This window comes from Maylandia zebra, linkage group LG11 (genome assembly GCF_041146795.1).
Source record: "Maylandia zebra isolate NMK-2024a linkage group LG11, Mzebra_GT3a, whole genome shotgun sequence".
NCBI lineage: Eukaryota > Metazoa > Chordata > Actinopteri > Cichliformes > Cichlidae > Maylandia > Maylandia zebra.
Window position 1 is genome coordinate 17,524,240 of NC_135177.1, and position 27,543 is coordinate 17,551,782.

The 27,543-nt window shown below is 41.0% G+C and overlaps 1 protein-coding gene across 1 annotated transcript; it reads right to left on the bottom strand.

Moving 5' to 3' along the window:
* Positions 1 to 192: 192 nt before the first annotated feature.
* On the bottom strand, positions 193 to 27,497 carry si:dkey-122a22.2 (uncharacterized). The gene is made up of 11 exons (XM_004541606.3): positions 27,318 to 27,497; positions 26,639 to 26,801; positions 26,390 to 26,461; positions 26,216 to 26,292; positions 25,482 to 25,582; positions 22,361 to 22,477; positions 20,149 to 20,223; positions 6,807 to 6,945; positions 1,267 to 1,349; positions 1,026 to 1,122; positions 193 to 917 (listed from the first exon to the last, which is right to left on the bottom strand). The coding sequence occupies exons 1-11, from the start codon at positions 27,375 to 27,377 to the stop codon at positions 750 to 752; spliced, it is 1,152 nt and encodes a 383-aa protein (XP_004541663.1). The 5' UTR covers positions 27,378 to 27,497; the 3' UTR covers positions 193 to 749.
* Between the last annotated feature and the right edge of the window lie 46 nt (positions 27,498 to 27,543).

The window sequence follows — 27,543 nt, forward strand, 5'->3', positions numbered from 1 at the left end:
ATATGGATGGAATTAAATTCCAGATCTGTTGGAAATTTTTATTTTGATGTGGTGTCATAATTAAACTTAAATCCTCAGGATAAACCAGTGCTTTCTGGTGTTTCTTTCACATGAATCTATACCAGAAAATAAGATCACTGCAGTGTTATACAAACAAACAAACAAACAAACAAACACTTATATATATATATATATATATAAAGATTTATTTTTGAAAAACATTTGCAGTTTTAAAAAAAAAGTCCAAAAAACAGGAGGTCAGCTATATGCGAGTAACAAAATGAAGTGATGCAGCAGTGCAAGAGGACTCCATGTATCTTCCCTTGTGGCTATAACATGGCAGAATATTAAGACAGAACCAAGTGAGATTAAAAAAAAAAAAAAAAGGTATCCGGTTGAGCGGTGACGTGTGTGTGGCCTTTGCATTGATAAGGAATAATGTATTAATTTTTTTGGTACTGGCCAATCAGGTGAAGAGCCTGAAATAACAACTTGAAAGATAAGATGAATCTAAGACAGGAAATACTTCATCACATTGAATACCCTCCAGTTATCTTCAATTAAAAAGCTTCCAATGAAGCAGAGCTCTGCAAAAAAGTGTGTTCTGAAATTGACTGCTTGATGAACCTTAGCAGACGTGTAGACAATCGTTCCAGATTGCTGCAAAGAAATGTTAAAAAAAAAAAAAGTAACTTGATTGTCTTATTACTCCATTCATGTCTGGGGTGTAGTTACATTTTGGACACGGGTCACTCGCTCTGCTGCTTGGCTTGTCGTTGGTTGACTAGCTTCCTCAGGTGCTGGCTGATGGCAGATGGCTTCTTGTAGATCATTCGCCGGTCTGCTCCTTTTATGTGAATGTGATTGGCCGACGGGTAGGAATCCTCCAGAAACCTCTTTTGAAGCTTCGCTACCATCTGGTGCATGGGGAATATGATTTACCATGTTATTAGAGCATTGTTCAGTCACTGTACCAGACCTAATGATGCAGCATGAAGTTGTGCAGTTACAGTAAAGGCACTCACTCGGTTTAGGTGTTCTGGCATTTGCATGTCAAAGGAGTCCCCCGTGAGCACGCTCACTGATGTCCTGCTGGAGAGGGGCTTAAACTTTGTTATGTCCCTTTGAAAGAAAAAAAGAAAAAAAAAAAACAGAATAATAATTTTGTTTAATATTTTTGAAGTTCACTTTGAATTCCACATGCAAATGTGCAAAACCATCCAGAAAAATCTGGAGGGGGAGAGCGTCTACATATCTTTACCATACCTTACTTGAGCTGCACTTTCATTCAGAAAGTAATGCTCATCGACAGCAGCACTTTGGTGCGCAGGGTTACTTTGTAGGTATTTCTGTAGGAACAGAAAAAAAAACCCATGAAAGATCAATACAGGCTAACAAAAACAAAGAATTTCCACAGTTATCAGAAATGTATGGCAGCCCTGAGAGGTCAAATGGACTCCAACTTAAGAAAACACCAACAAATAGAAAAACGCTGCCAAAGCACATAAAACACACACACAAACACAGTGGAAATGGAAAAAAAACAGAGAAGGAATAAAGTGAAGGTTTGCACTGAGGCACGCTTAAAAGTTCAGAGAGTTCATCGATGTTGTGAGGGAGAAAAGGGCAATGGGAGTTTTAAAATCACGTTTTCCTAACATATTGTGGATACATCTTCGCTGTTTACTGTTAACTTTTCGGTTCTGCACTTTCGTCACGTTATCATCTCCCCAAAAACTTCAGTTGTGTTTTGTGAGCTTTTGCAGCATTTTTCTCTTTGCTGGTGTTTTCTTAAGTTGGAGCGTTTGACCTCTCAGGGCCACCGTACAAAAGAGAACACAAACAAAAAACACGGTCGCTGATGGTCACTATTTAACAAAAACTAAACTAACCATTCAGGTAGATGCGTGCAAACATCCACCGTATCCTTGTTAACCTCATCAAAACTGCACAGGTGAAACATTCTCTCCCCGTTTGAGACTGAAAGCATTTAGTTACTCCAGCCAAACACAGATCTGAACAGACCGTTGATTTCCTCTCAGGCACGCAATAAAAATGGGCAGCACAAGTATCTGATCAACTCTGACATTGGCCAACTTGTGATGGCAAAGAAACTGGGTGATAACATCTGCAATTGTCGCCATGTTGTTCCAGTTTACCTGCCAAAAGTTGCCCAAAGAAGGACAACCTGTGAAACCGGCAGCATGGTCTCAATCAACCGAGGCTCACTGATGTGCAGCAATGTGTGGCTTGTGTGGTTAAATACCACTGCTGAAAGCTCCTATAGAGGCTGCATCTACACTCAACAAAAATATAAACGCAACACCTTTGTTACTGCTCCCATTCTCCATGGGATGGACGTAGAGACCTAAAATTCATTCCAGATACACAATATAACCATCCCTCCCAAACAGTGGTCACAAATCAGTCCAAATGTGTGGTAGTGGACACATCTGCTATATTGAGATAATCCATCCCACCTCACAGGTGTGCCACATCAGGATGCTGATCTGACATCATGAGTAGTGCACAGGTGTACCTCAGACTGCCCACAACAAAAGGCCACCCTGGAATGTGCAGTTTTTTGCGCTATTGGGGGTCTGGGGACCCAGAACCGGTCAGTATCTGGTGTGACCACCATTTGCCTCATGCAGTGCAACACATCGTCGCATGGAGTCTATCAGATTGTCAATTGTGGCCTGTGGAATGTTGGTCCACTCCACTTCAATGGCTGTGCGAGGTTGTTGGATATTCGTGGGAACTGGTACACGCTGTCGTATACGCCGGTCAAGCACATCCCGAACATGCTCAATGGGTGACATGTCCGGTGAGTATGCTGGCCATGCAAGAACTGGGACATTCTCAGCTGCCATCTGCCCTGAACAATGTGAACCATGATTCATCCGTGAAGCGCACACCTCTCCAACGTGCCAGACGCCATCGAATGTGAGCATTTGCCCACACAAGTCTGCTACGGCGACGAGCTGGAGTCAGGTCAAGACCCCGATGAGGACGACGGGCATGCAGTTGAGCGTCCCTGAGACGGTTTCTGACAGTTTGTGCAGAAATTGTTTGGTTGTGCAAACCAATTGTTCCAGCAGCTGTCTGGGTGGCTGGTCTCAGACGATCTTGGAGGTGAACCTGCTGGATGTGGAGGTCCTGGGCTGGTGTGGTTACACGAGGTCTGCGGTTGTGAGGCCGGTTGGATGTGCTGCCATATTCTCTGAAACGCCTGTGGAGACGGCTTATGGTTGAGAAATGAACATTCAATGCACGGGCGATAGATCTGGTTGACATTCCTGCTGTCAGCATGCCAATTGCACGCTCCCTCATTGCTTGTGGCATCTGTGGCATTTTGCTGTGAGACAAAACTGCACATTCCAGGGTGGCCTTTTGTTGTGGGCAGTCTGAGGTACACCTGTGCACTACTCATGATGTCAGATCAGCATCCTGATGTGGCACACCTGTGAGGTGGGATGGATTATCTCAATATAGCAGATGTGCCTACTACCACACATTTGGACTGATTTGTGACCACTGTTTGGGAGGGATGGTTATATTGTGTATCTGGAATGAATTTTAGGTCTCTACGTCCATCCCATGGGGAATGGGAGCAGTAACAAAGGTGTTGCGTTTATATTTTTGTTGAGTGTATGAATCGGACAGACCTTAAATGAAGAAACGTGAGATTAACAGAAGACCTAGTTTGTTGTGATGAATCGCATTAAAAAAAATTATTTATACATAAAAAGTTCTGTGCAAATTATAAGACACTAAAAGTAAATATCCTTTCGAGAACTCATGTCACTAATGTGCAAACTAATGTTTGTAAAAATACTGTACACTTCACTTCATACAAAGTGCACTTTACAGATAAAAACTAAACCAAACTTCCTGCCTGTGTTTTGCCTTTCACATAATTTTTCACATCAGTTGCAGGACTCCTTATTCTTCCTGTGTTCTTTCTGAATCAATGTTTGGAGTCTTTGTGGTGCTAGTTGATGAATATGATGGGATTGATTTAGGGCTGCACGATTAATCGTTAGAAAATCGCGATCTCGATTCATACTTATGTGCGATCTCATTTCCAAATGACAACGATTTAAAAAAAAAAGAAAAAGAAAAAAAAAGACGACGACGATTGTACCGCACTTTGATCCGGGACGTACTCTGCATGAAAACAAGCGCTCACTCTTCCTGCTCAACAAATGACAAGGGCGGAGCCTTATACCACGTGACACAGAAGCTGTGCCTTGTGATGCTAAAATTAGCAGGGAAAAAACAGCGGAGAGCACGTCAGGGATGACGAGAAAGTGACAGGAGAAAATCCACCCAAACACCAATAACGGGAACCTTATACAGCGCTTCCCTATACACGTCGAACTCAAAGAAATTACGGAGGCTATCACTTATCACCTGACCAAAGATATGGCTCCCATCAACACTGTGCAAAACGAGGGATTTAGGAAAATGATCAACACCCTAGACAAACGCTACACAGTGCCGTCCCGCAACTATTTTTGTATTGTTGCACTACCTGCTCTATACACGCAGTGTCGAGCAACGGTGGAGACGGAATTTCAAGCAGTACAACATTTTGCGGCAACAACAAAACGTGAGACATTTATTGTTTTTATGTTTGTTTATTGTTTTTATGTTCAGTTTCAACTGTTACGAAGTTGATGTGCAGTTAATAAGTGCAATAAATATTTATACTGGAAAAGAAAATCGTGAGAGAATCGTGATCTCAATTCTAAGCCAAAAAATCGTGATTCTCATTTTATGCAAAATCGTGCAGCCCTAGATTGATTGGAGTTGCATGATGGAAAAAAATTCTGAAGAGTCTTTAGAATAACTTTTGCACAGTAAAAGTAAAAAAATAAATAAATAAATAAATGTGCAGGTACCCATACCCGCTGATGGGTAATTGAGCAATCCCAATTAAAGAATTAACAAGTCAATTTTGGGGGCATGTGAATAACCTTATTCCACAGTCACCTTTTTTACCCGTCTTCACATGCCTCTAATCCCATATCAACTCATACAAACCTTTTATGTTTGTCTAAAAACCCAAGATCCTTGGACAAACAGCTCCATGCACAATGCAATGTCTTTCAGTGAGAACAAAAACGCCCCCAACTTCTTTCTTTCCGCCACAGAAAAATTATATTAGCAGAATAATTTGTAAAAGATGGGAAAAGTAGTAATAACGTTTTCTATAGTAAGCCAATCTGAATGCAGTGATGGCAGTGTCCATCTCATTCAGCAGAGCAGCTCAGAGAAGGAACAAACTGATAACACTTCTGAAATCTGTCTCTTGTTCTCAGGCTGAAAAAAGTTCACCGCGCTTCAGAATTCACGGGAATTTGCAAAATTGAGCAGAACTCGCCTTTAACTTCATCTGTCACCTGCACGCAATGAAACCAGACACCCTTTGGTGCTTTCATCACTGCGGCAAACAATTCGGGTCCAGTTCAATTAAGCAGCGGTTACATGTACATGCCCTTGAGAAATGGAATGCATGCTATATTGAGTCCGGTGTGTAGGTGTGTGTGAGTCTCTGTGTGTACATTATAACCTTCACTAGCCCGTCTAAAAAACCTTTTTCTGTCCTTGGAGAATTCAAGCACAATGATGTCCTTATCTCCTTGGCAACAACTGTAACACTTGAAAAGCTGAAATAGGTCCCTCATCACTGCTGCCATCAAATCGTGGGTGGCTGGCAGCAGAGAACAAGGCGTCTTAACGAACTGTTCTCATTCATCCCCTAGCATACGTCACTGCATCGCACAGACAACTGCAGGAGACGAGTGAGCAGATGTTAGAAAAATGTCACTCAAAGTTCATTAAAGGGTTTAAAAAAAAAAAAAGAAGGAAGCAGGAATTAACTTCTCTCTAATAGTCTGTCTCTAATGTCCCTGACATGACTGTCACGGCCTTTGTTTTTCTGCTAATACAGGTATCAGTGTGTAGAGAGCATTTCTCCGTGCTTTTAAAGATACTGGCTTGTTGTTGTTCATCATCGAAATCCATTACTACCCCCGAGCCTCTGATGTTTTTCAATAGGACGTGGAAATGACTACAGGACTTCATGACAGGCAGAAGTGCCACAGCTGTATGTGTGATTCACAGACAAATCTGAGTATGGATGAATGCAAAATAACCCCTCCTCCCTCCTCTATAGGGGAAAAAAACTCATCTGCAATACACAGCAAAAGACGCTTGTAGCTTTTATTAACAGGGTCTTCCTCACTCACCGTATGACCTGTCAAAAGGCCAGGTTTTACAATATAGTAGGCATCACGAGATGCAGGGCATCACGCATGAGCTCCAGGAGACGGGTTCAATTTTGGTTTATTTAAAATGTCTCGTGTCATATCATGCCAAATTCACAGTCTCTGACATTATGAAGACAAACGCTCCTGCTATCATCACCCACTCGCATCTCTGCTGAGGAGGAGACGCGATTGTTCTCGCATTAGCGCCATCCTGTGGCTGCACGGGAAAAGGTGAGAGGGAAAAGATTTGAATGCCTGAAAGATATCAATTTTTACTGCTGATTTTAATTCAGTTAAAAGAACACGTGCTATAGATGAAAAAGGAGGAGGGGGAAAACTGTATTCAGCCTACAAAGATGGCATGTTATGATAGTACTTCTGTACCCTGACCATTAGTTACATACTCCCAAATCCCTTTAAAGTCACACCGGACTCGCTGTGTCACATTCACACAAGATTTCAGTGTTTTAATGTTGAGGACGTGCTTCACTGTAGACGCATGTACACTGTATAGTGTGTCAGCCTGACCTGTCGCTGAATGACCTCTTCTGAGACATTCTCGCCTTTCACAGTCGGTTCAATGGCCCCCAGTATGATCAGCATGCGGCTCAGCCCCGTGGCCGCTGAAAACTGCTTGGCTTGGAATGAAGGCACCACCTTACCATACCTGAAAAAAATGACAAGACCTTGAGCAGGAGAACAGCTACGTCTTTTTAAAGTCCTGTGGTAACAGCGTGACAGTAACCGTTAAAATAGTGTCATGTTTCTGTCCTCCTCATGAACCCAGATTTAATATCCAATTGGGAATATTTAGCTCGCGTATTTGCTAAATGCTACATGACATTAGTTAGCTAGCTTGTTGTAGTAATGTCAGTTCATCGCAGATTATCACATAAAGCAACCGCTTTCTCATGTTAGAAACAATGTTAAAGAGATATGTACAATTTGAAATTCTGTGTTGTGTTCTGTTTAAGTTGGCTTTTTTCTTTGTTCTGTGTTTTTTCTTCTGGGAAAAGGACAAAAGAGCAAAACGAAAAATGATTCAAAAGTTCTTACAGTTGCAGTTAAGGCACTCTGTCAATAAAACAAGCTATAAGCTACATGCTCTGAACTATAACACAGGTAAGATAAGAAAACTGAATCATGTTTGTGAATAAATGTAATTAACAATTTACAACAGTCACACTTTAAATGAGCGGTCATCCTCAGAGACCTAATCTTCACAGCTGTAAATGAGTGAGATGGTCTTAAACCGTGAAGCAGCACGCTAAGGCTCTGAATGGTGCCATGATTGAGAAAGGCCACACGTAACAACTCCAGCGATGTCACACATACTATTTGCTTTTCCTCAAGTCTTTTTCAACCATGAATCTTAAAATTTGTCTTTGAAAACATTTGCCTGGGGAATGAGAAATACCGTTTTTTTTTTTTTCTTTTTTAGCAGGTGAGAGAAGTAGAGCTGCAGGATTTTGTAACTCAGGAGCCCCAATCGGTTTCGGCTCACTGGTGCTCTGAATTGACTGGTTTCAGCCTGCAGAGCCCAATCAATAGTGCCACTCGCCACTGCTGCCGCTATTGCCGTGCCCCGCACCCTGCCCCTACATAGAGCACGCACACTGCAGATCTGTACCCCTGCACGGAGAGACACTCCTACCTGTTTCAGTCTGATCTGGATCCGATTTCAGCACTGTTATAGCCCTATCTGTTCCAACATCTGAAACAACTGTGAACAGGTTCTATACATTTTCAGCCCCTGTGTTACACCCAGCTAAGGAACGGTTAAACACTTAAGTATTGATCATTTTACAAATGGAATAATTGGTTTGGGGATTTAAAAAAATAACAGAAATTGTTAATTTTTCAACTGCAAAATATTAAATTATTAAAACAAAGAATAAAAAAAACAAACAAAAGGGCAAATCCAGGTATTCAAGAATGTATGACTATCATATATTTCATGTGTTTTCTGGTCCTCAAAATAGGCTGGAGCAAAGTAGACCAATCACTGAAAAAAGGCATTCTTAGATTGGCAGAAAATGCACAAATCTCATTCATTAGGTCAAATGCATGTGAATTTAGCTCCCTATGGCTACAAAAGAACTACAATTTGAATTTCATCTGAAATTCTAATTTGGCCAGCACTTAATGTGTGGTTATATGCTTCCCAGCCACTGCAGGGTGACCAATTGGATTCTTTGAGTCCTTTGGCTATTGCAATTTTGGCTTGTAAACCAGGATCAGATATGAAAACAACAACAACAACAACAAGTCACTACAATACAGCAACAACTTGTAAATCACAAGATAGCAGGGCCGTAAAGTATAACCCTGCTTTACCTGTATAAAATTAACATCATCTTGTATTTAGTAAGAGTTTAAACTAGCAAGAGAGACCATAATCTGATCAGGAAAATGTCTATTGAGTATTATTGTACAAATATTTAAGGAGAAGGGTCGTTTTCTTTTATGCTGCAGTACACTGAAGGCTGAAGCAAGAAAATTACTGTCATCACATCCAATGAATTTGCTGTCTTGCTGCATCTGAAACACTTGCTTCGAAGTTGAGGGTCTGTGACCGCTCACGGTCCGATTCTGCACTTAGAAAGACTTTGGAGCATCAAGGTGATGAAGTCATCATTTCAGTGTGCATGTAAAGCAAGAAGGTTCTAATCCACCAGCTGGGTGGAGCCATTCCGTGTGTCCTTGTGTTTGCATGGGTTCTCTCCACGTGCTCTAGCTTCCTCCCACAGTCCAAAGACAATCAGTTAGTGGCTTAATTGTTGGCCGCAGGTGTGAATGTGAGTGTGAATGGTTGACCGTCTCTCTGTGTTAGCCCTGTGACAGACGGGTTACCTGCCCAGGGTGTACATTGCCTCTTGGCCTGTGACAGCTGGAAGTCGAACCCCTGACCTAAAGTTCCAAACATCGTGTAGTGTTACCCCCCTACATACACACACACTCTTACACAACCTAACAAAGCCACTAGAATGGCTTTAGACTCTTGACATTTTTGACCTCAGATAAATCAAAAATGTCATCAGCTCTTTTCCACAAACTTACCAATACTTGAATTATAATAGCACAAGGCAGCATTGCTTCAAAGAAACTGCACTTCACAACATGTAGGTTTCCCTTCCATTATCCTGCTCACATCATATCACCAACACAAACATGCACCTTTCATGTGTAAACGAACCCATCTGACCTGTTGTTGATATGCGGTACCCAAAGAACTGTAGCTTGGCATATCGAGCTCTGCTCCAGCAAAGCACATCACCGCTGATTGGTCAGACAAAGCTGATAAATAACAGCAGAGAAAGCACGATCAGCTGCCACCAGCAGCTGTGTAAAGATAACACATCTGCCATATTCATGGTGGAAGAAACGCGCCCTTCAGGTCAATAATGGATACAGACAGAGGGAGAAAAGAAACTACTGCTCTAATTCTCAGTCTTCAGTAGACAGAGAAAACTTTTCAAATCAGACCTCCGGAGAGTGACATTTTGACATTTTCATCTCCCTTTCCACAGTTTTCCCCTGAAGTCATTCTGGCACCACAATTTAGAACTGACTCTTCGACCTGGCTCTTAAGGGACTTCTCATTCTCTGCACATTTTCCACCTGTCACCCTTTTCTTGCCCCTTGGTTCCAAAAATAAAGGAGGGAGGGGGGGGGGGGGAGGGGGGGGGGGGGGGGGGGGGGGGGGGGGGGGTGGAAAAAAAATCTCCCTATCAGCCTTCCAATTCGAATCTGGTCAAATCATTGCTGGGTCTGGCATTGAACATTATTTCAAGGATTCTCCAGCCACCTGTCCTATTCCCTCCTCTTTTTTCCATTTTTAATTCTGCCCCCGAGTGAGGATTATGCGAAGCAAGGCATGCGTGTCAAAGGGAAATTTAGTGGGTAAAGACAGCCAAGATTGGCGGGATGAATTAAACAGATAACGGGAGGAGACGAAGTGGGGGAACCATGTAGAGCAAAACGCCTCACCGATGTTGGTCATTTCAGAGGGGCTCTTTTTTTTTTTTTTTCTCCCTTCTCCCCACAGGAGCGAGGAGGCAATATCTAAATTAATAAAGTGATGAAATGAGTTTGTGCCGTGGACTTTCTGCTGTTTGACTTTCCCATCTGGATTAGTGCAGGCTGAATGGACGCTCTGTTACTTTTGTTACAACTGCGCAATTCACTGTCGGAATTTGGCCCAATAGTGATAAGGCTCCCCTCCTCCTCCTCATTACCATCTCATTTCATATGCAGGGCCTCTGTTACCTGAGAGCCTGCTCACACACAAAACACGAACTATTACACGAGCTTCTGCCAACTATTACAATGAGCACAGAACATTTAAACACGGACTATTACAGAGGGCTCACCTAACTATTACGCCGAAGGAAGATTTCTTAAGAAAAAAAAAATGGTAGAGACCATTAGAAAAAGGCAGGCGTATAAACGTGGACGTGATGGGGCCTTTATCTCTGACTCTTTCAGTGTAGATTAATCAGCCCAGCCTGAATAAACTGTCCTTTTGTATATATTTTGTATGCATCCAAAAAATTTACTAAAACATGGAAATAATATAGAAAATCTAACATTTGATGAAAAACGAGCCAGTACAGGAAGTGCTACTCCTTCAAGGACAGAAAAAAAGTAAGACCTCAGCCCAGTGACATTTTGCCACTTCTTACGTTGTATTTGCGACACATTAAAAAACGAGTGAGGTAACCTTTACATTTTAACCCGACCTTTATAAAACAGGCATGCTCCTTGTGTTGTGCAGCACTACTCACATTCAAACTGTTTCCAACATACTTCAGTACATAGAAATGAATCACACCTGGACATTTCTACCTTTAACATTCAACATTCGGGTTTTATGTTTGATTCTTATAATGTTTTATCATCTTTTACAGCAAACCTGGACAGTATTTACACTGCCTCACTAGTTCAACCTTTTTCCATAATAGATTGAAATAATTTTTCACTGGAAAATTCTACACACAATGCCCCATAAAGAGAAAAAAGTTTGCTGGAAATGTATTAACGATTTAAAATAGAAATATGACATGCACATAAATATTCACACACCATGCCATGACAAAATTCTCTGGTCTCATCAAACACAGATTGAACACTTTGACCTGAATGATGAGCGTCGTGTCTTGTGGAAACAAGGCGCTGCTTATCATCTGGCCAACATCATCCTTACAGTAAAGTGTGATGGTGGCAGCATCATGGAGCTAGTCAGGGTTGAGGGAAAGATGATGTACAAAGACAACCTTGATGATAACTCTGGATCTCAGACTGGGGCAAAGGTTCTAACAGGACACCAACCCTAAACATGCAGCCAACATAACAAAGAAGTGACCTCTCTGTGAATGTCCTTAAGTGGCCCAGCCAGAGCCCAGACTTAAACCTGATTGAAAAACTCTGGAGAGATCTCAAAATAGTTGTGCACTGACACTCCCCCATCCAGGCTGATGAGAGAGTCTGCAAAGAAGAATAAGAGAAACTGCCAAAAAATAAATAAAAATAGGTGAGCAGAGCTCGTAGCATCATATTTAGAAAGACCTGAGGCTGTAATTGCTGCAACAAAGTACTGAACAAAGGTTATTGATACTGATGTACTGTTTTATATTTTGAAAACATTTGCAAGAACTTCAACCAAACCTTTCCAGTTTGTGTTACGAGGTCTCGTGTGCAGAATTTTAAAGTGAAAAGAAAATTAGATCTATGTTGGAATAAGGCTGTAACATGACTAAATGTTAAACAAGTGAAGTGCTATGAATACTCTCTGGACATACTACACGTTAAAAGAGAGTACACTAGCTTTAGGAAGGTAGGAAATACAACATAAGGATCGGCAGACGTTCACTGACAAAGTAAAAGAATTCCAGCTAGATTTTCTGTTGCTAACCAATTTCATATTAAAGTCCCTTAGCTCCACTTAAATGTGTGTTTTTCCAGAGACATTAGAGCGGGAGAGACAGCACTCGGCAAACACTAATGTATGGGAGAGCTCTTTGAGCCCAAAGAGACAATTAACAACAGCGCAGGGAAAAATCTGAGCATGCAGGCAAACAGCAGAGATTCACGACACTTTCAACGATGTGCTGGCAGATATTTTTACTCATTATTGTTTTAAAGGTGTAGGTCAGAGCACTTACAGTTATTCTCATCTTACTGCATCCATAATGGAAAACTGAGTATGAGATGCTGATTCTGTCCATACTCTGTTTTCAGAACAACTTGTAGAGTTTTTTTTTAATATTTTTTATATCTTGATTTTTTTCCCCCCAAATCAGATTTGGCTAGTGATTCTATACATGCAGCTTTGTTGTTATTGTTGTTTATTTCCAGTGCCATTAAGCTCTAAAATTCAAAACGTTCATTTAAATACTGGATTCAATAACTATACAAATAAGTGCCCAGGGGCATTACCAAGATGGTTGCCAGGTTCTGTGACATCCTACTTTTCATTTTGAACGTTTCACCTTTTCTAATGAATAACATATAACAATAATAAAAACACTGTCTTCAATCAGTCCTCAATATCCATGATTTCCTTCCAGCTCTGGAAGCCAGTTCATCTCACTTGATTACCAACCCATCATTTGTACGAGACGCACTTTGAAACCTCGCAAGCAAAACATTTTCTTAAGTGTTAAGAATCCTTCCAAACAGGAAATAAGAGCATAATAACTTGGAATAATTGTCTAAATTAAAAGGAAAAGTTAAACACAGACATGTAATACTGAGCACAACCACAAGGTGCCAGTGTTGCACCACGGTCAGTTCCCTGCCTCCTCCTCCCTGCATCAATACTATAGGTTACACTGGGGTAAATACACAGGGGCCGGGACAGCCCTGTTTCATTAGCGCAGCATAACAGCAATAGTTACGCTTACAGTGGTTCTAATTACAATTAACTGGCATTCCTGACTCATCGGGGATTCAGTGAACAGCTGAGTCAGGGAAAGACAGCAGGAAGCTCTTGCCACAGTGGGAGCCATTTCAGAACCACAGTGTGATTCATAATGAATGACACACTTATGAAGCAATGGATGAGAACCCATGCTGTATATGTGAAGAAACTGTGTTGTGTAACTTGACTAGCCTTATTATCATGTCACAAAACATACCCCAAGACATATTTCCTCATATTAAATATAGTCTCTACTCCCTTCCCTTGCTCCCACCATACAGCAGCCCGGGGCTGGGTGGTTGCTGCCAATCTCAGCAGAGGATCCCCGAGGAGGTTTTAGAGCAGGGCTGTTCTCCAGTGAGTTATTGAACGCAAACTGACGCTGAAAGCGAATGGGCTCTGAGGGGGCAAGTGGGCATGTCGTCACTGCTGCTGCTGTTTACCAACGAAGGATAAAGGAGACAGGGAGCAAGAGAGCTCAGAGATTACATAACGCCACTTAAAGTATTAAATTACTGCTGTAGCAATCTGAGTATAATTGGAAGGTTTAAATATCACAATAAGGGAAGGGACCATACAGAAGTAGGGGGGAGGAGAGAAAATTCTGTTACGCCTGTAAATTTATCCACTAACGAAGTACAGGGTGGACGGGATGGAAACACTTGGACTGAACCTGTCTGGCTTATAAATCACGCCAGCAGCAGCTGTGAGCGGCCGAAGGGTCGTCAATCAAAACGACAGTCATACGCTGCCCGTCATGCAGAGCAGGCTCCAGGTGAGCTGCGAAACGTGTCTAACTGCTGCACAACGCGGCACGCTGTGCGGCCAGCAGCGTGTGATGTGCAAATATAGAGTACGTGCATGCATAAATGTTTGTGTTATCATGACTCGGAGTCTGTCTGTGTCCGTGCTTTGTGGAGCAGCGGGATGATGAATGGTGCACAAAGTGTCATTTTCACTTTGGGACTCTTAACTCACTCAGGGTTAGATCCAGGCCCACTGCCACAGCTGTCAGGCCCACAGTGAGACACTCTACAGAACAACCTCCTTCATCTTCCTCTTTACATGCATCATGTATTCTAATTTACAGCAACAGAATGCACTGAAAATATGCTGGATTTATACAGCACGCGCACATAAACTTGTTGGGACGGTCTCAGATGGAATTCTTCTGTTCTAAACATGATAATAGATTCAAACACCAAAAACTAAAAACACACCTAATAATTAGAAACACTTAAAAGACCTGAGATTGAGAGGAAAGGGATAAAGAGATCTTCAAGCAGTGCTCCTCTGAGGACTGAGTTACACTAAACACAGTAATAGTACATTAAAACGGAGCGTCTGTCAGTCAATCAGCATTCATTAGAAGGACCATCCCATTAGACAAGACCACTCCCCTCCGTTTCTGCTCTCTGAGCAAATATATTCCCAATGGCTTAAATTAGTTTTATATCACACGTGTGCACGCCTGGCTGCAGAAGACAGGAGTGTGTAAAACCACAGCAAAACTCTTGCTTTAAATGCAGCATTGTTAGTGTAACTGTTTTGGTACTTAACACCAACCAATCTGTCTCATTCCAGCTGGAATCTCTGATCATTAAATGGCCATCTAGAGAGTCAGGGCAGTCTGACTGTCAGCACAGTTTTCATCCATCATTACAGAGCGAGAGAAAGAGAGGAAATGAGAAAAAACAGACAACATGGACGAACGAGAGGACTGTAACCGAGGCAGAGTTTGTACATTCGGTCTTTCTCAAAGAAATGCTTGCTCAGCAAGAAAATGTATGAGGAGTTAAAAAGAGAAGAATCACCATTTAGATTCTTTACAGATACAATACTTGATTCATAAAACAAAAGAACCAATTTCCTAGTCGAGTGTTTGGATTAAGCTGAAAAAAAAAACAAAGCAAAAGGAATGACATGATTGATGGAATAACCTGAGATTGCTCAGAGTGAACTACTAATCACCAGGCTAAAAACGGACGCCAATCAAGTTCAAACTGAACAAAGTCATAGACTGGGGAAAGTTAAGAGACGTAGATAAGAGCTCGAAGCATCTTAGTGAATTCCTGTAGATCAAGGATCAGGAAGTCATCATGAAAAAAAATGGGAACACACTACTGTTTATGAATGACTGAGAAAGAAAAGATTTGAACTTTTACCTGCCTTGTTGTGTTTTGTTGGATGTGTCTTGTGGTGTGTGTGAGCACATGAAGGACAAATTCTTATAAACCGTGTTGCTGAAACGGCTACAGGAAGTTTGAACTTGAACTCGACGCTGGAGCAAAGGGCAGTTATGCTGTAAGCGGCTACGCTTGGCTCTTTGTAAGAGAAACTTTGGTGGCTCATCTTAATGTAATAATATTAAAATAAGGATGCCAGTGGAATTAAACTATAAGCTATTAGACATCTTTAAAAGAAAAGTTTAAAAATTGCTCATCTGAATATTTGTAGCCTTCAAAATAAGCTGCAAGAATTAAGTGCTGTGCGATCTGAAAATGCTTAACGTATTATTTACCTATAAATACACCAGTAGTTGATATCGAGGTAAGATTACAGGGATTTGGTATATACAGAGAGGATTGGAATAAATATAGAGAAGGTATATTGAAAAAATACTGACTCATTTGGAATTAGATGGCAGTAACACATCTGAAAAAATTAGGACGGCAGCAACAAATGGCTGGAAAAGTAAGTTGTACTAAAAGAAAACATCTCGCAACTAATTACTTTAATTGGCAACATGTCAGTCACACGACTGGGTAGCAAAAGAACATCTTAGAGAGGTCAGTTTCATTAACTGCAAAAAAGCATATCTCTAAAATTGTGGAACAATTTCAGAACGGTTTTCTTTGAATATCGCTTCATTGACAGGATATAATATCATCAAAAGATTCAGAAAATCTGGAGAAATCTCAAGGCTGAAAAATGAATACTGAGTGCCCATGATCTTAATGCCCTGACACAGCACTGGATTAAAAATGGGCATGATTATGTCATGGAGATCACTACATGGGATCACATCACTGTCAGTAAACGTTCAGTATTCAGACCAATCAGTCATGTAATGCTGCTGTTATGGATTAAATAAAAAATAAAAGATTATCTGATTTTTTTTCAGTCTATGAAAAAAAGCCTTTATATTCAAAGTCCAGATAAAGCAAGACCAAAGCCTCAGAAATGCATTTCACACTCCAATCTATTAATATGCTCACACAAACAGATACTGAGAGATTGGTTTAAATTAAAGAAATAAGGCTCCTTTTTCAAGTGGAAAGACGAAAATGATTCTCTGCTCACACTGGTGAAACAAAAACGGATGGTGCCGAGTGACCCCGACCCGTGGGTTGCATTTTGTGCCGAATGCAATTTGTCCAGACGTACGCCGAGGCTTCTCCTAATCTCAATGATAGACCCTCTGCTTGATTTTTCATCAGGCGGTATTATCTATGCTCGCAAGCAAAGCGACACATGCTGCGATGTCTGCAGCCCAAAATCCCAAGTAAGAAAGCTGACCCTTTACAACAAGTGTGCAAAAGCAAACGCCTACACGCGCACGAACACACACACATGGCATTCTCAGGAGATGGGGCCGATTCATTTTGTAGGATGTAACAGAACTAATTTTGGGAGAGAGCCTCTGTTAATGAGCTGGTCTTTGATGTGTAAATCCTCCAGTCCCAGAGCAAAGCTGATACGGTCTCCCCACAATCCTGCTCAGGTGCAGTCCTGCTCCCTCCTGCATTACTTATCATGTCCACCAAATAATATAAGACGTCATACAGCTAATAAATCTACATCGAAGACAGAGAAGACATGCAAGTTTGTGAAACAAACAAGGTAAAACAAGGAAAATGATGAAGTAACGCAAGAATGTCAGTGGTGTGGTGACGCTGGCGTGAGCGGACTGGTGCTGAACATGCTTTGGGTCTTCGTGCAGTTTCCCTCATTCCTACATAGTCATCCATGGAAATCAAAGCGCAGATGATGGAGCTGTTTTTTTAAACTGACTAAATGTAAGTCTTTGGAGAAGCAATATATAAATGAAATCAGCCATAGAGTAATTGGATCGTTGCTGCCGTGTCATGTACCCAGTGAAATGAATGCCTATTAATCAGAGGATAATTGAACACATACCCCTGATAAATGGTGCTGCTCCACTTTGAGTCCCGTACAAATTAGGCCATTTTCAGGGATCCATTTCTTATCTGCCTTCACTCATCCTTATACAGGCTGTGGCCTAATACTGGCAGACAGAGCTGTGGTTGCAACATTTCTTAGGAACAACTAAATAACCTTCCTTTCACCACTGATTTTACCATCCTGTTATTTACATTCTTATGCCATACGCAGTCCTTTACGTCTGCATCTGTTCTAACTGATTTGCCTCTCCTTGCATCCTTTATTAATTATATCTGTACAAAGATATACGAGCAGAATTTTTGCACAGGAAACGAAGATGTGATAAACATGTTTATTTGCCAATTTAAAACCTTTAATGGTAACTTGTGGTTCTCCAAAGCTCAGTCTCAGGCTAGTTTATTTTATGCTAAACAAATGTAGTCCCTCAAAATGATTATTTTTGTACGATACAAATTAATTTTATTGGGGCATAAATCTAGAATTACTTTTGGATAACTGTGAATAATTACAAGCGAGTTTGATTTCTAATAAGGCCAGAATTTAATTAAGATTTAACTAATCAACTCTGGTGAAAAAAATAAATAAATAAAAAAAATGTTATTTTTATAAAGCTCATTTCTATTCAGTTATGTTAATGAAAGCGTGTCTAAAGTATAAAATTATGGTGGAAACAATTTATACCAAAGCAATTCTACCACAGTACTCGTAAAAAATCATGGACTTCTTTAATCAAGCTTCAGTGTACACCAATCATCCACATCTGATCACCTCACACAGCTCAACGCTCTGCTGGGAACTTTTTACACTCATAATTCAATTTTGGCAACTGTCAAATCTTTTCATCGCTCCATCAGACTTTTTCTTACTGACTTTCAGTCCAGTTTAGTAATGAGGCCTTTTTTCCTTGTTTCACTTCCTTAAGAATGCAACCTAGGTCTCGAATGAAGTCGAGAGGAGACCGGGCCTTTGCAACCGTGGCACCCAGACTCTGGAATAACCTCCCTGTACATATTCGTACTGCCGAGTCTATCCAGTCTTTTAAATCACGTCTTAAAACTTATCTTTTTACTTTGGCCTTTGATTCTAACTAGTTGGCTGTTTTAGCTTATTGTGTTGTTACCTATTGTTTGTTGTCCTGTTTTATTGTTTGTTTTAATTGTCTCGTGTTTTTACTGACTGTGAAGCACTATGGTCAACACTGTTGTTTTAATATGTGCTATATAAATAAATTTTGATTTGATGATTTGATTTGAAGAATAGCTTCCTGACAGCCACTGAGACCATTTCTGATGAAGCTTCAGTAAACAATAGAAAGATCAACTGAACATCCAGATGAATATCTCAAGGGCTGTGTCATGTCTTTGCTGGATTTTCTTCTATTTCTTAAGTACACAACATTTAGGTTCTGCAGATGGCCCGACATTTCTTTTGTCCTATACTTGTCCAGTTTCCTCATTATTTTAAGGACACACTGCACACCATGGAAAGATAAGCTGAGTTTTCAGCGAATAGTTCTTTGGGAATCACTGATTGCAAACAGACAGTCTTAATGTTGTTCAAAAATGTTCGAAATGCAAAAAAATGATGCGTTTTAAAACAAGCTGGTGTATAGGCTGTTGGGTTCTGTGTTGTCTATTATGTGGACACACCACGCTGGTTCACTCCTTTAGTTAGAACCATTCAATTATGCTTGAATGACCCATTGGTCCATCTGAAGTAGCTTAACAAACAAAAAAATATTTTTTAAATATATTTAATATTTGACTCTGACTGAAATGGTCGGATTTAAGGGTTGGACTGTGAGTGAGTGAAAAAGCAGCCAACGTCTAAAGAAAATCTCAGAGACCTTCAGAAAGTCTGAAGAACTATTGTTCAAGACCACGTAAAGAAAACAAAATGCACATAAATATAAATACATTTCAAATCATTTACCAATGAAACAATAATGTCTCTCAGGTTTTGAGCATGAAATTCTGTTTTGTACCTGGTGACAACAAATACACTAAAACTGCACTCTAGAGGTTTGTTTATCACGTAGCCATCCCAGTGGCAAAACTGTACATCTGATTAATTCTAATCTCTTCAGCAGAGAAATACCTTTTAATAGCTTCACTCCATGCTCCGTACTTGTAAACAAACACAGTTAGCACTGCATACCTGGTACCAACAGTCCTGCTCTGAACTCTTGCTTATCATTAATAACAACCAACCCCCCACTTAACACCTCGCGTATGATAATTAATGCATAATGAGATATATGCTGTGACACTGACTTGACATATATCGCTCGGAGGATTAAAGCAGAGCTATTCCACTGTCTGTCACTCAGTTCCGACCACCACCACAACCCCGGCTTCCCCCTCATCTGTTCCCTGCTCAAGTGAGTGCAATCAGCTAATGAGTTTCTGTGGCCTCCAATTAATCATGCTAATGAGCCCCACCCATTAAAAATAATCAACTGTTCTTGCCATAAATGCCAGTAAGGGAAGAGTTTGACTCGCTAGCGCCTCTGCCTCCCTTCCCCTCATGCTAATCCTCTTTTTTCTTGATACAGTTCCCTTTTTTTCACCTCTTCCCTGCCTCTCGCTTTTTTATCTGCCTCCTCTCTGCCCCTCAGAGCTGTTATCATCCTTCTCGCTCCCTTTTCCACGCTCCTCTTTTCTCAATCTTCTTTCCCACTCTACATCCCTTCCCAGTTTTTGCTTCTTCGACATGTTTCCATCTTCTCTCTCTCTCCTTTGCATCTTTACTTTTTTTTCTTCTTCCGACTCAGTCCTCTGAAGCCTTCCACTACAAACTCACCAGTACTCCTTCCACTTGTCCTCTTCAAAAATGTCCTCTGGGATGGGATCAATCAGCACCAGGTCTGACACTTGCCTGAGGACAACAAGAGGACACACACACACAGTCGGATGAAGAACGACTCATTGACTACTCTTGTCCACTTTACCCTCCTGGCCTGGGAAGTAATGAGCTTGAGATGGATGGCGCCATCTCATTTGTCTTCCTGGAGATTTGTCCCCACAGACAGATGACCACACGCATACACCAGATCCCGAGGTAATATTTCCATTTGGAAAGGTGTCATCTGCTCACCACTTCTTAATTTTCTCCCTTAACAGCAGCAACATTGTGCCTGATTGAATCCTAAATCTTTCATCCCTGGTACGGGCTGCTTGTCACGTTAATCACCTCGTTGTCTCTGAAAAGGGTGAGTCATGTGAGATGATGGGACCGTATACTGGGATATATTTTAACATGCGAGGTCAAGAACTCCTAAATGTCTATCAACCAATTTTAAAATGAGCTTTCTTTAAATTTTGCTGAGGACATGAAGGACTCTTAAATAGTAACACACATTTTATTTTTGTCTTATCTTTAGCATGACATTCATTACCACCAGCGCTGTACTTTAAGTCAGTTACTCACACAGTAGGCTGGTGGTGTAGTATGTCTTAATCCACAGTATACAGTCGTCTCTAACATATAGCATGGACAAAGTTGAGGGACTTGCAAGATACAGATTAAAGTTATACATTTTCCAAGTTTTTATTTTGTGTCCCAGGACAAAAAGCTACAGAAGGTGTGATTTAATCAGCCGCTAAAATTCCCCAAAATAAGTCATTTAAATTTGGCCGATATCCCCCTCAAGGACATCTTCTGCCACGCGTCCGGGCACTTTCCAAAGGAGCTGCTCCCTAGAAGCCCCTTTCGAACCATTTTCACTTTGAGGCCTACCCTGCAATTTCACCACGGACCTTAAACGTGGGCTTAAAGCAAACATCCAGCTTCCTTTAGAACTGCAAATTTAATTTAAATTTGTTCGATATCTCCAAATGTCACGCAAAAAGTGATAATGGCTGATGATGAGAGCTGGTTCTCCACAACCCTGAAATTTTCAGGCATGCAGTCTTACTTAAAAGATTTGACTGTATATATTCATCTTTGAAATTGCTGTTAGAAGAGATTTTATCATAAAATGATAGAGGCAATTTTGTGGATCAAACTAACAGCTGATGACAGAAAGCGGAGGCTTTTACAACAACACCAATTTTTACCCTCCTCTCCCCTCGCCCAGCTCTGCTATCATCTACATTCATCATGGTCAATCATCTTCACAGATTGGGACCAAAACCATTCCAACCATCAGTAAAGAACCATGGCAGAAAGTGTTTTACATCACATTTAAACTACTGATGCTAATGTTAAGAAAGTTACCTACACATGTCCATAATCAGGTTTCCTTTAAAGCTTTTTAAGAGCACAATTCAATTAAATTCGTGTACCAATATACACAACTGACAACTGAGGGTTTTTACGTTTTTAGTTATCACGCTTCTTCATCTAAAACAGCAGCTGTGGTGAAAGTGGCCTGGAGATGCACAAGATGATGATTTTGATCCGCAGACTGTTGAAATTTGCTATTAATGCCGCTTTCTTATGTTATGAAGCAAGTTCAACATAGCCAGGATTTCTTCATGTTAGCTGTGCACACTCATATAAAGGAGTGCTGCTGTCACTATAGCCTGTTCAATGCATTCAGGTCTACTCTCTCCCACTTATGGAGGAGATGTGGAAATCACTTCAGTTTGTGGCCAAATCAAAGTGAAATAAAGTCTGAATATTCCTTTCGACAAATAGCTTCCAAACAGACCGATCAATAGTGAAATGTGATTTTGGTTCCCAATTCATTTTGCAAAGTAAACTCTGTAGAAAATTGGTACCAAACACAATCAGGTACTTTCTTCTGCACCAATTGCATGACTGCATGTATAAAATGCATTCCTTCAGCAGAGAATTCATGTTGTACTTACAGATGATTTCATCCAAAAAACAACAAACTAAATCTAAAGTTTTTAAACAGACCATCCCGCTTCTCCATAATGTAATACTGGCATCACTGTGTTTAATCTGACCAAACTGATGTAACTCTGAGAAAACACTGAGTGGTGTGGGTGGAGGATTAGATGCCAATCCTCATCCAAAATCCTCAGTTTTGGTCTGCAGTACTTACACATCATGAATGTGGGTGTAGAATCTGCTGTTGAGTGCGCCAAGCTCAGAGCCCACCAGGATAAAGGGCCCGACTATCTCAGCAGCCCCCAGAAGCCGGTGCAGATCATCCACCATCCTGGAAGACAGCAACACTCGTGAGCTTCTGCACACAACCAGGATGCACCACCTAGCTAAAATATCTGTTTAGCTAGGTGGCACTGCAGTAATGTCATTAATTTCTAATCTGCTTCCATTATTATTATTATTATATTAAGAGGCAAAAATAATCTAAATAAGAGAAAAGGCAAAAGGGTATCAGTTCTATCTTACAATAAAGAATGTAAACAGTTTTTAAAAAAATCAAATCAGCAGTATCTTTAGTTTTCTGATGTCTAATTTTCCAGATCTGGCACCAAAATAAACAGCACTGCTGAAAAACCCAAATGACAGCATTACGGAGGGGGACTGCTGGCTCGCTTCCACTGCAAAACACCGCAGGAAAAACAATCACCAGCAAACTTAAATCATCAGGGGGAGCATCATCATTACATGAGGCGCAGCGAGAGCCATCTGCTCGTCCCGGGTTTGTTGTGCTAATAAATCAAACCCAAGGTGTCACCCTGAAACGAAGAGATTTCACAAGACTCACAGGGTTAAGGTTAGGGAGTCATCACACCTCTTCAGATATTGAATCCCGGGAAATTGATTGCTTGCACCTCAAACAGGCAGCCGACCACTTCCCCCGGGCTGGACGCCAAACTAAACTAGACTGCTGACCGTCGGCAAATCACGGCTGCTCATTCCTTAGGCAGATTTAAGGCTCGACAAACGCATTACGATGTCAGAGAGAGGATGATTAGAGCCCAATCCTGTGGCTGCGTGACGCAGGGGAGGCCTGGAGTGTGTTCAGCAGGATGTGCACACATCAGTCTCCGGCTAGAACATTAATGAGAAGTCCCAAACAGCTACTTTATCAAAGTAATACTGATTCCCTGTGAATATTTACTCTGCTATGGCAAACGCACCGAGTGAAATCTGCGATGTTATTGTACTGGGGTCTTTGCTTTGTGTCACATCAAGGAAGCAAAATGTTTCTTTTTGGAAACAAAGAGTTAAATGTTCTGGAGAGTGGTTGCATAAATTGTTGTCTAAAAAGGTAAAACCATACCAAACAAACAAAATGCTTTATAAGGATTGTTCTCCTTCACTGCAAGAGACAAAAGAAGGCCCGTTTTTGCTCAGTGGTTAAAATTAATGCCTGACATTGCCTGTTGCCAAGAAACCTTTAAAGGGTTTTCTCTCAGTTTTTTAATAGATAGAAAAGTAGAATATTCCCCATTTTCTGTCTTTCTGTTTTCTTTGATTTACTCAGTAGATAATCATGTGAAAAAGAAAGTATACACAGGACAACTGTGCAGTCCAATGAAAAAGTAAACCCCATGATTCAACATCTTGTAGATCACAGTTCCAAAGAAGTCGGATGAATCGTGATTATTACAGACGAAGAAGATTATTAAAATTTAAGTTCAATTTGAGATTCATAATAGGGAAGAAAGGTGATTTTCAGCATGGCATGGTTGTTGATGATGACAGGTTTTTTTCGTCATAAAATGTTGACTGAGGGAGGAAGCTGCAGTGCCCACACAGACATGAGAAGAGAACATGACAACGCCACACAGAAAAGCCCCGGGGAAGATTTAAAACCAGGACTGAGGCGACAGTGCTAACCGGTCCGCTGGGTCAACAAAGTCAGCAGTGCTTGCTTATTCAAACCTAAAAAATAGACATAAATAAAAACATACCAAAGTGAAAGCAACCGCTCTCCTTTCATCTCAGACAGTGTTGTGTCATAACGCTCCTTGCCACAGTCTGCTATTGTTGCTGGAAGCGCGCTTGCCTCGCTTGTCTCTCTCCCATAGCTCCCAGTAGCTAGAGCTTGTCAAGCTGAGTGGCCAGCAGCTTCTTCTGTTTGTTTACTCATTGTGGGTAACACTCTTGTATAATGGGAAACTGATGGGAGGTTAGCGTGCTAGAAAAGCTGCCGCTGTCTCTGCTTTCACTCTGACTGAGATCAGTCACGAGCCTCATCATATCATCAAAACAGGTACGTTTTCTTCTACTGAGCACCTCGTCCAACGCGTGTGATGTAGAGCAGAGTAGTGCGAAAAGGTTTTAAATAACTCCTTTAGCATTTTAGCAAGAAGAGAAGATATCAACCGTGGGTTTATAATAAAACGGGCATTCAAAATCCCATATCACTTTCCGTCGTGCGCCGCTGAGAAACAATGACCTGACAGTGACACCGATACAAACATTACACGAGGTCGCCATAGAAACTGAAAAGGTGCCATTAAACCAGGTATGTTCCACACAGATGCTGGCCTCCTGCAATCAGTATTACAGAAAATTCATCTTTTAAAGTTATACAAATTGAGTTTACAAATACAACAACAGCCTATATATGAGACAGGAGGCCCCGCAAGTGAAAAACAGCAGACTCATTCATTTAGAAAGAAAATTACAAGAATTTAAAAAGACAAATCCTAACTGTGACGCAGTTTTAAAGTGTAAAATTATTGCACAGCAGCAGGCATTAACACACATTTTAAATGTCACAAATATAGACTGCATATACAAGAATCTTGCAGCTACGATGAGGTCACCCACTGATTTGTAGACTATTGTTTTAAAGGCTTAAATATGGCATTTTGGCTATTTTATCTTTTTTATTTATTTATTTATTATTAAACAGATTGCTGGCCCTAACTGAAAAACAAGGGGAAAACAAGCCACTAGGTAAGCAATAAAGCAAGCCAAGCTTTATCATGTATTTTACTCTAAATGGGATAATAATCAACAATCAACATCCTGCTATATTAAATATGACTTGAGACTAGAGGTTGTGACCTCAAACTGATCAGGAAAATGTTTCGTGATGTAATAATTCAAGTGAGAGGTGGAGCACGTTCTCATAAACTTCTATATTACCTGATGTGTTTCACAACCAGAGTTGTCTCTCCCATCACCTACTACAAATAGTGCAGGTTTAGTGCATTTCTGTATTGCGTATGTCTGTCTTCTACATGCCGTCTATAGTTACAACCGCTCAGAGTGACGGTCTCATAAAACAGCACGCTCACCGTCCAGTCGTTGACATGTCCCAAACCTTCTCTGTTCCCGTGGTTTCATTCTGCATCAGCCGCTTGCTGAAGCCCAGGCCCATTCTGTCGTATGTACACACCTGAGCAGCGTGACAAACAAGGACAGCGAGAAGATTTTTTTTTCAGTCACACCAAGCTCACCTTACAGAACAGTCCAGACCTGCCTTATTGCGTTCAAGCGCTTTAAAAATGCATGATGGCTGAGTAGCCCTAAAAAGATCCAGATACAAGCGTAAACATTGCTCTGTATGTTTGTTTTTCTTGTTGTTGCTTATGCAGTCTTTTTTCACTTTATGTGTCAGGCCCTTCCGCAACATGGCTATGACTTCATCTGGGTCACATTTCAGACAAACAACATGGGGCAGGCTGTCAGCCTGGACTTTCTGCCAGCAGAAAGACCAGGCTGACAGAGGCTGGCAGAGATACTGCAAGGGCTGTCCCAGCACGACCCAAACAACAAAAACACAGCCACATTTGTAGTCGCAGATTCTGGGGGAAGTTCACCATGGTGGTCAGAGGGAAAGCCAGTGTGACTGCTGACTGACTGACTCTCAATGTACAGCATATGGCAAAAATGACTAATCTAGATCTATTTAATTCAGATATTTAGAGATATTAAATTCAGTCATATTAATAAAATGCTATAACATTTCACAGTATCATTCAGAACGACACCCATTTAATTCTGTAATGTGAGTGAGTCAAACCCCCACCTTTGTCAGCGATGCAACATTCTCTTGAACGTGAAACCAAACATCTGAGGACATTCCAGTTGGTGCATCCAGTATAACTACAGGAAAACAGACTGATCAGGCAGAGCTTAGCTAAAAAACAGAGCCATGTGCCAGAAAAAACTAATTGAAAACAAAATACAGGCAGCTTATTACCAACTGGTTTTCCTCGTCCTTTACACAAAAGATGCATCTTTTGACCCAAACCAACATCAACAATCTGGCCATCTGGATGTAAGACATGGGGAAAAAACTGAATCAAAGATTAGGCTTCGCTGAGTGCTTCTCATTCAGCTTTGAGAACTTCATAACTGTTTAAATTACGCAATTAATAAGTAATGACATTACATTTTGCAGAAAAACATAAAATTGATGTTGGCAACAACGACTTTAAGATGAGTGAACCTTTAGGCAAGAGCATCTGTGCTTCTCTCTGAAGGGAGGCGTAGTTGAGGAACGGAGGGACGAGGATGATCACAAGCAAACACTTCCCAATGTTGACGAGCACGGAGCTGTAAGACACACTGCCTTTGACTTCAGCTTGGCTGGGCCGTCTTTGATCCGGAACCTCATTTATGCAAAAAAGAAAATGTAACGTTGACTGCACACTCACTTCTACATCTCGATTTATAATTAAACACTGAAATGTTTCAAAAGTGTGGAGGTTGGATTTTATTAACCTCAGTCGTAGAGTCAGGCCCAAAAGTGTTACTGCTTAGATCGTTTATTCATTCTTTTTTATTTTCCTTTTCTCTTTTGAGGATCGCTTGCCAATGATTCGTTTGAAAGTAAAATATTCATTAGATAACCCGTAAGTAAGCCGTAAACAAACAAACAAAGCTGTAAATAGTGCAGTTTTGTTTAAGGGGTTTGGCTCCTCTTCTCTTTGGACAAAATAATGGAAAGCTGACAGAAACTGGTTCATGCTCCAAACCACTGTAAGAGCAAATAAATATAAATATCACCAGCAGACATCTACCTAACCGAAAACAAAGTGACACGTTAGCTTGTAGACTCAGTCAGCTAATACTCGCCAGCAGAACTGTCACCTGTAGCCACAAACAGCTTGCTATCGTTACGTTACCTTATTATTAGCAACGGCAGGTTCATTGCCTGATGACGGAGCTTCAGCTCTCCTACGCATTCTGAATGAATGAACTTATTACCAAATGTTGTAATATTCACACTACATGCACAAATGTATTGAATGAATGAAATCAATACAGCAATAGCCTGACTTCCTGGACGGCTTACAGCAGCCGACGAGGGACAAACCGCGCAATGCTCTAAAACGGTAACATTCGTCTCTC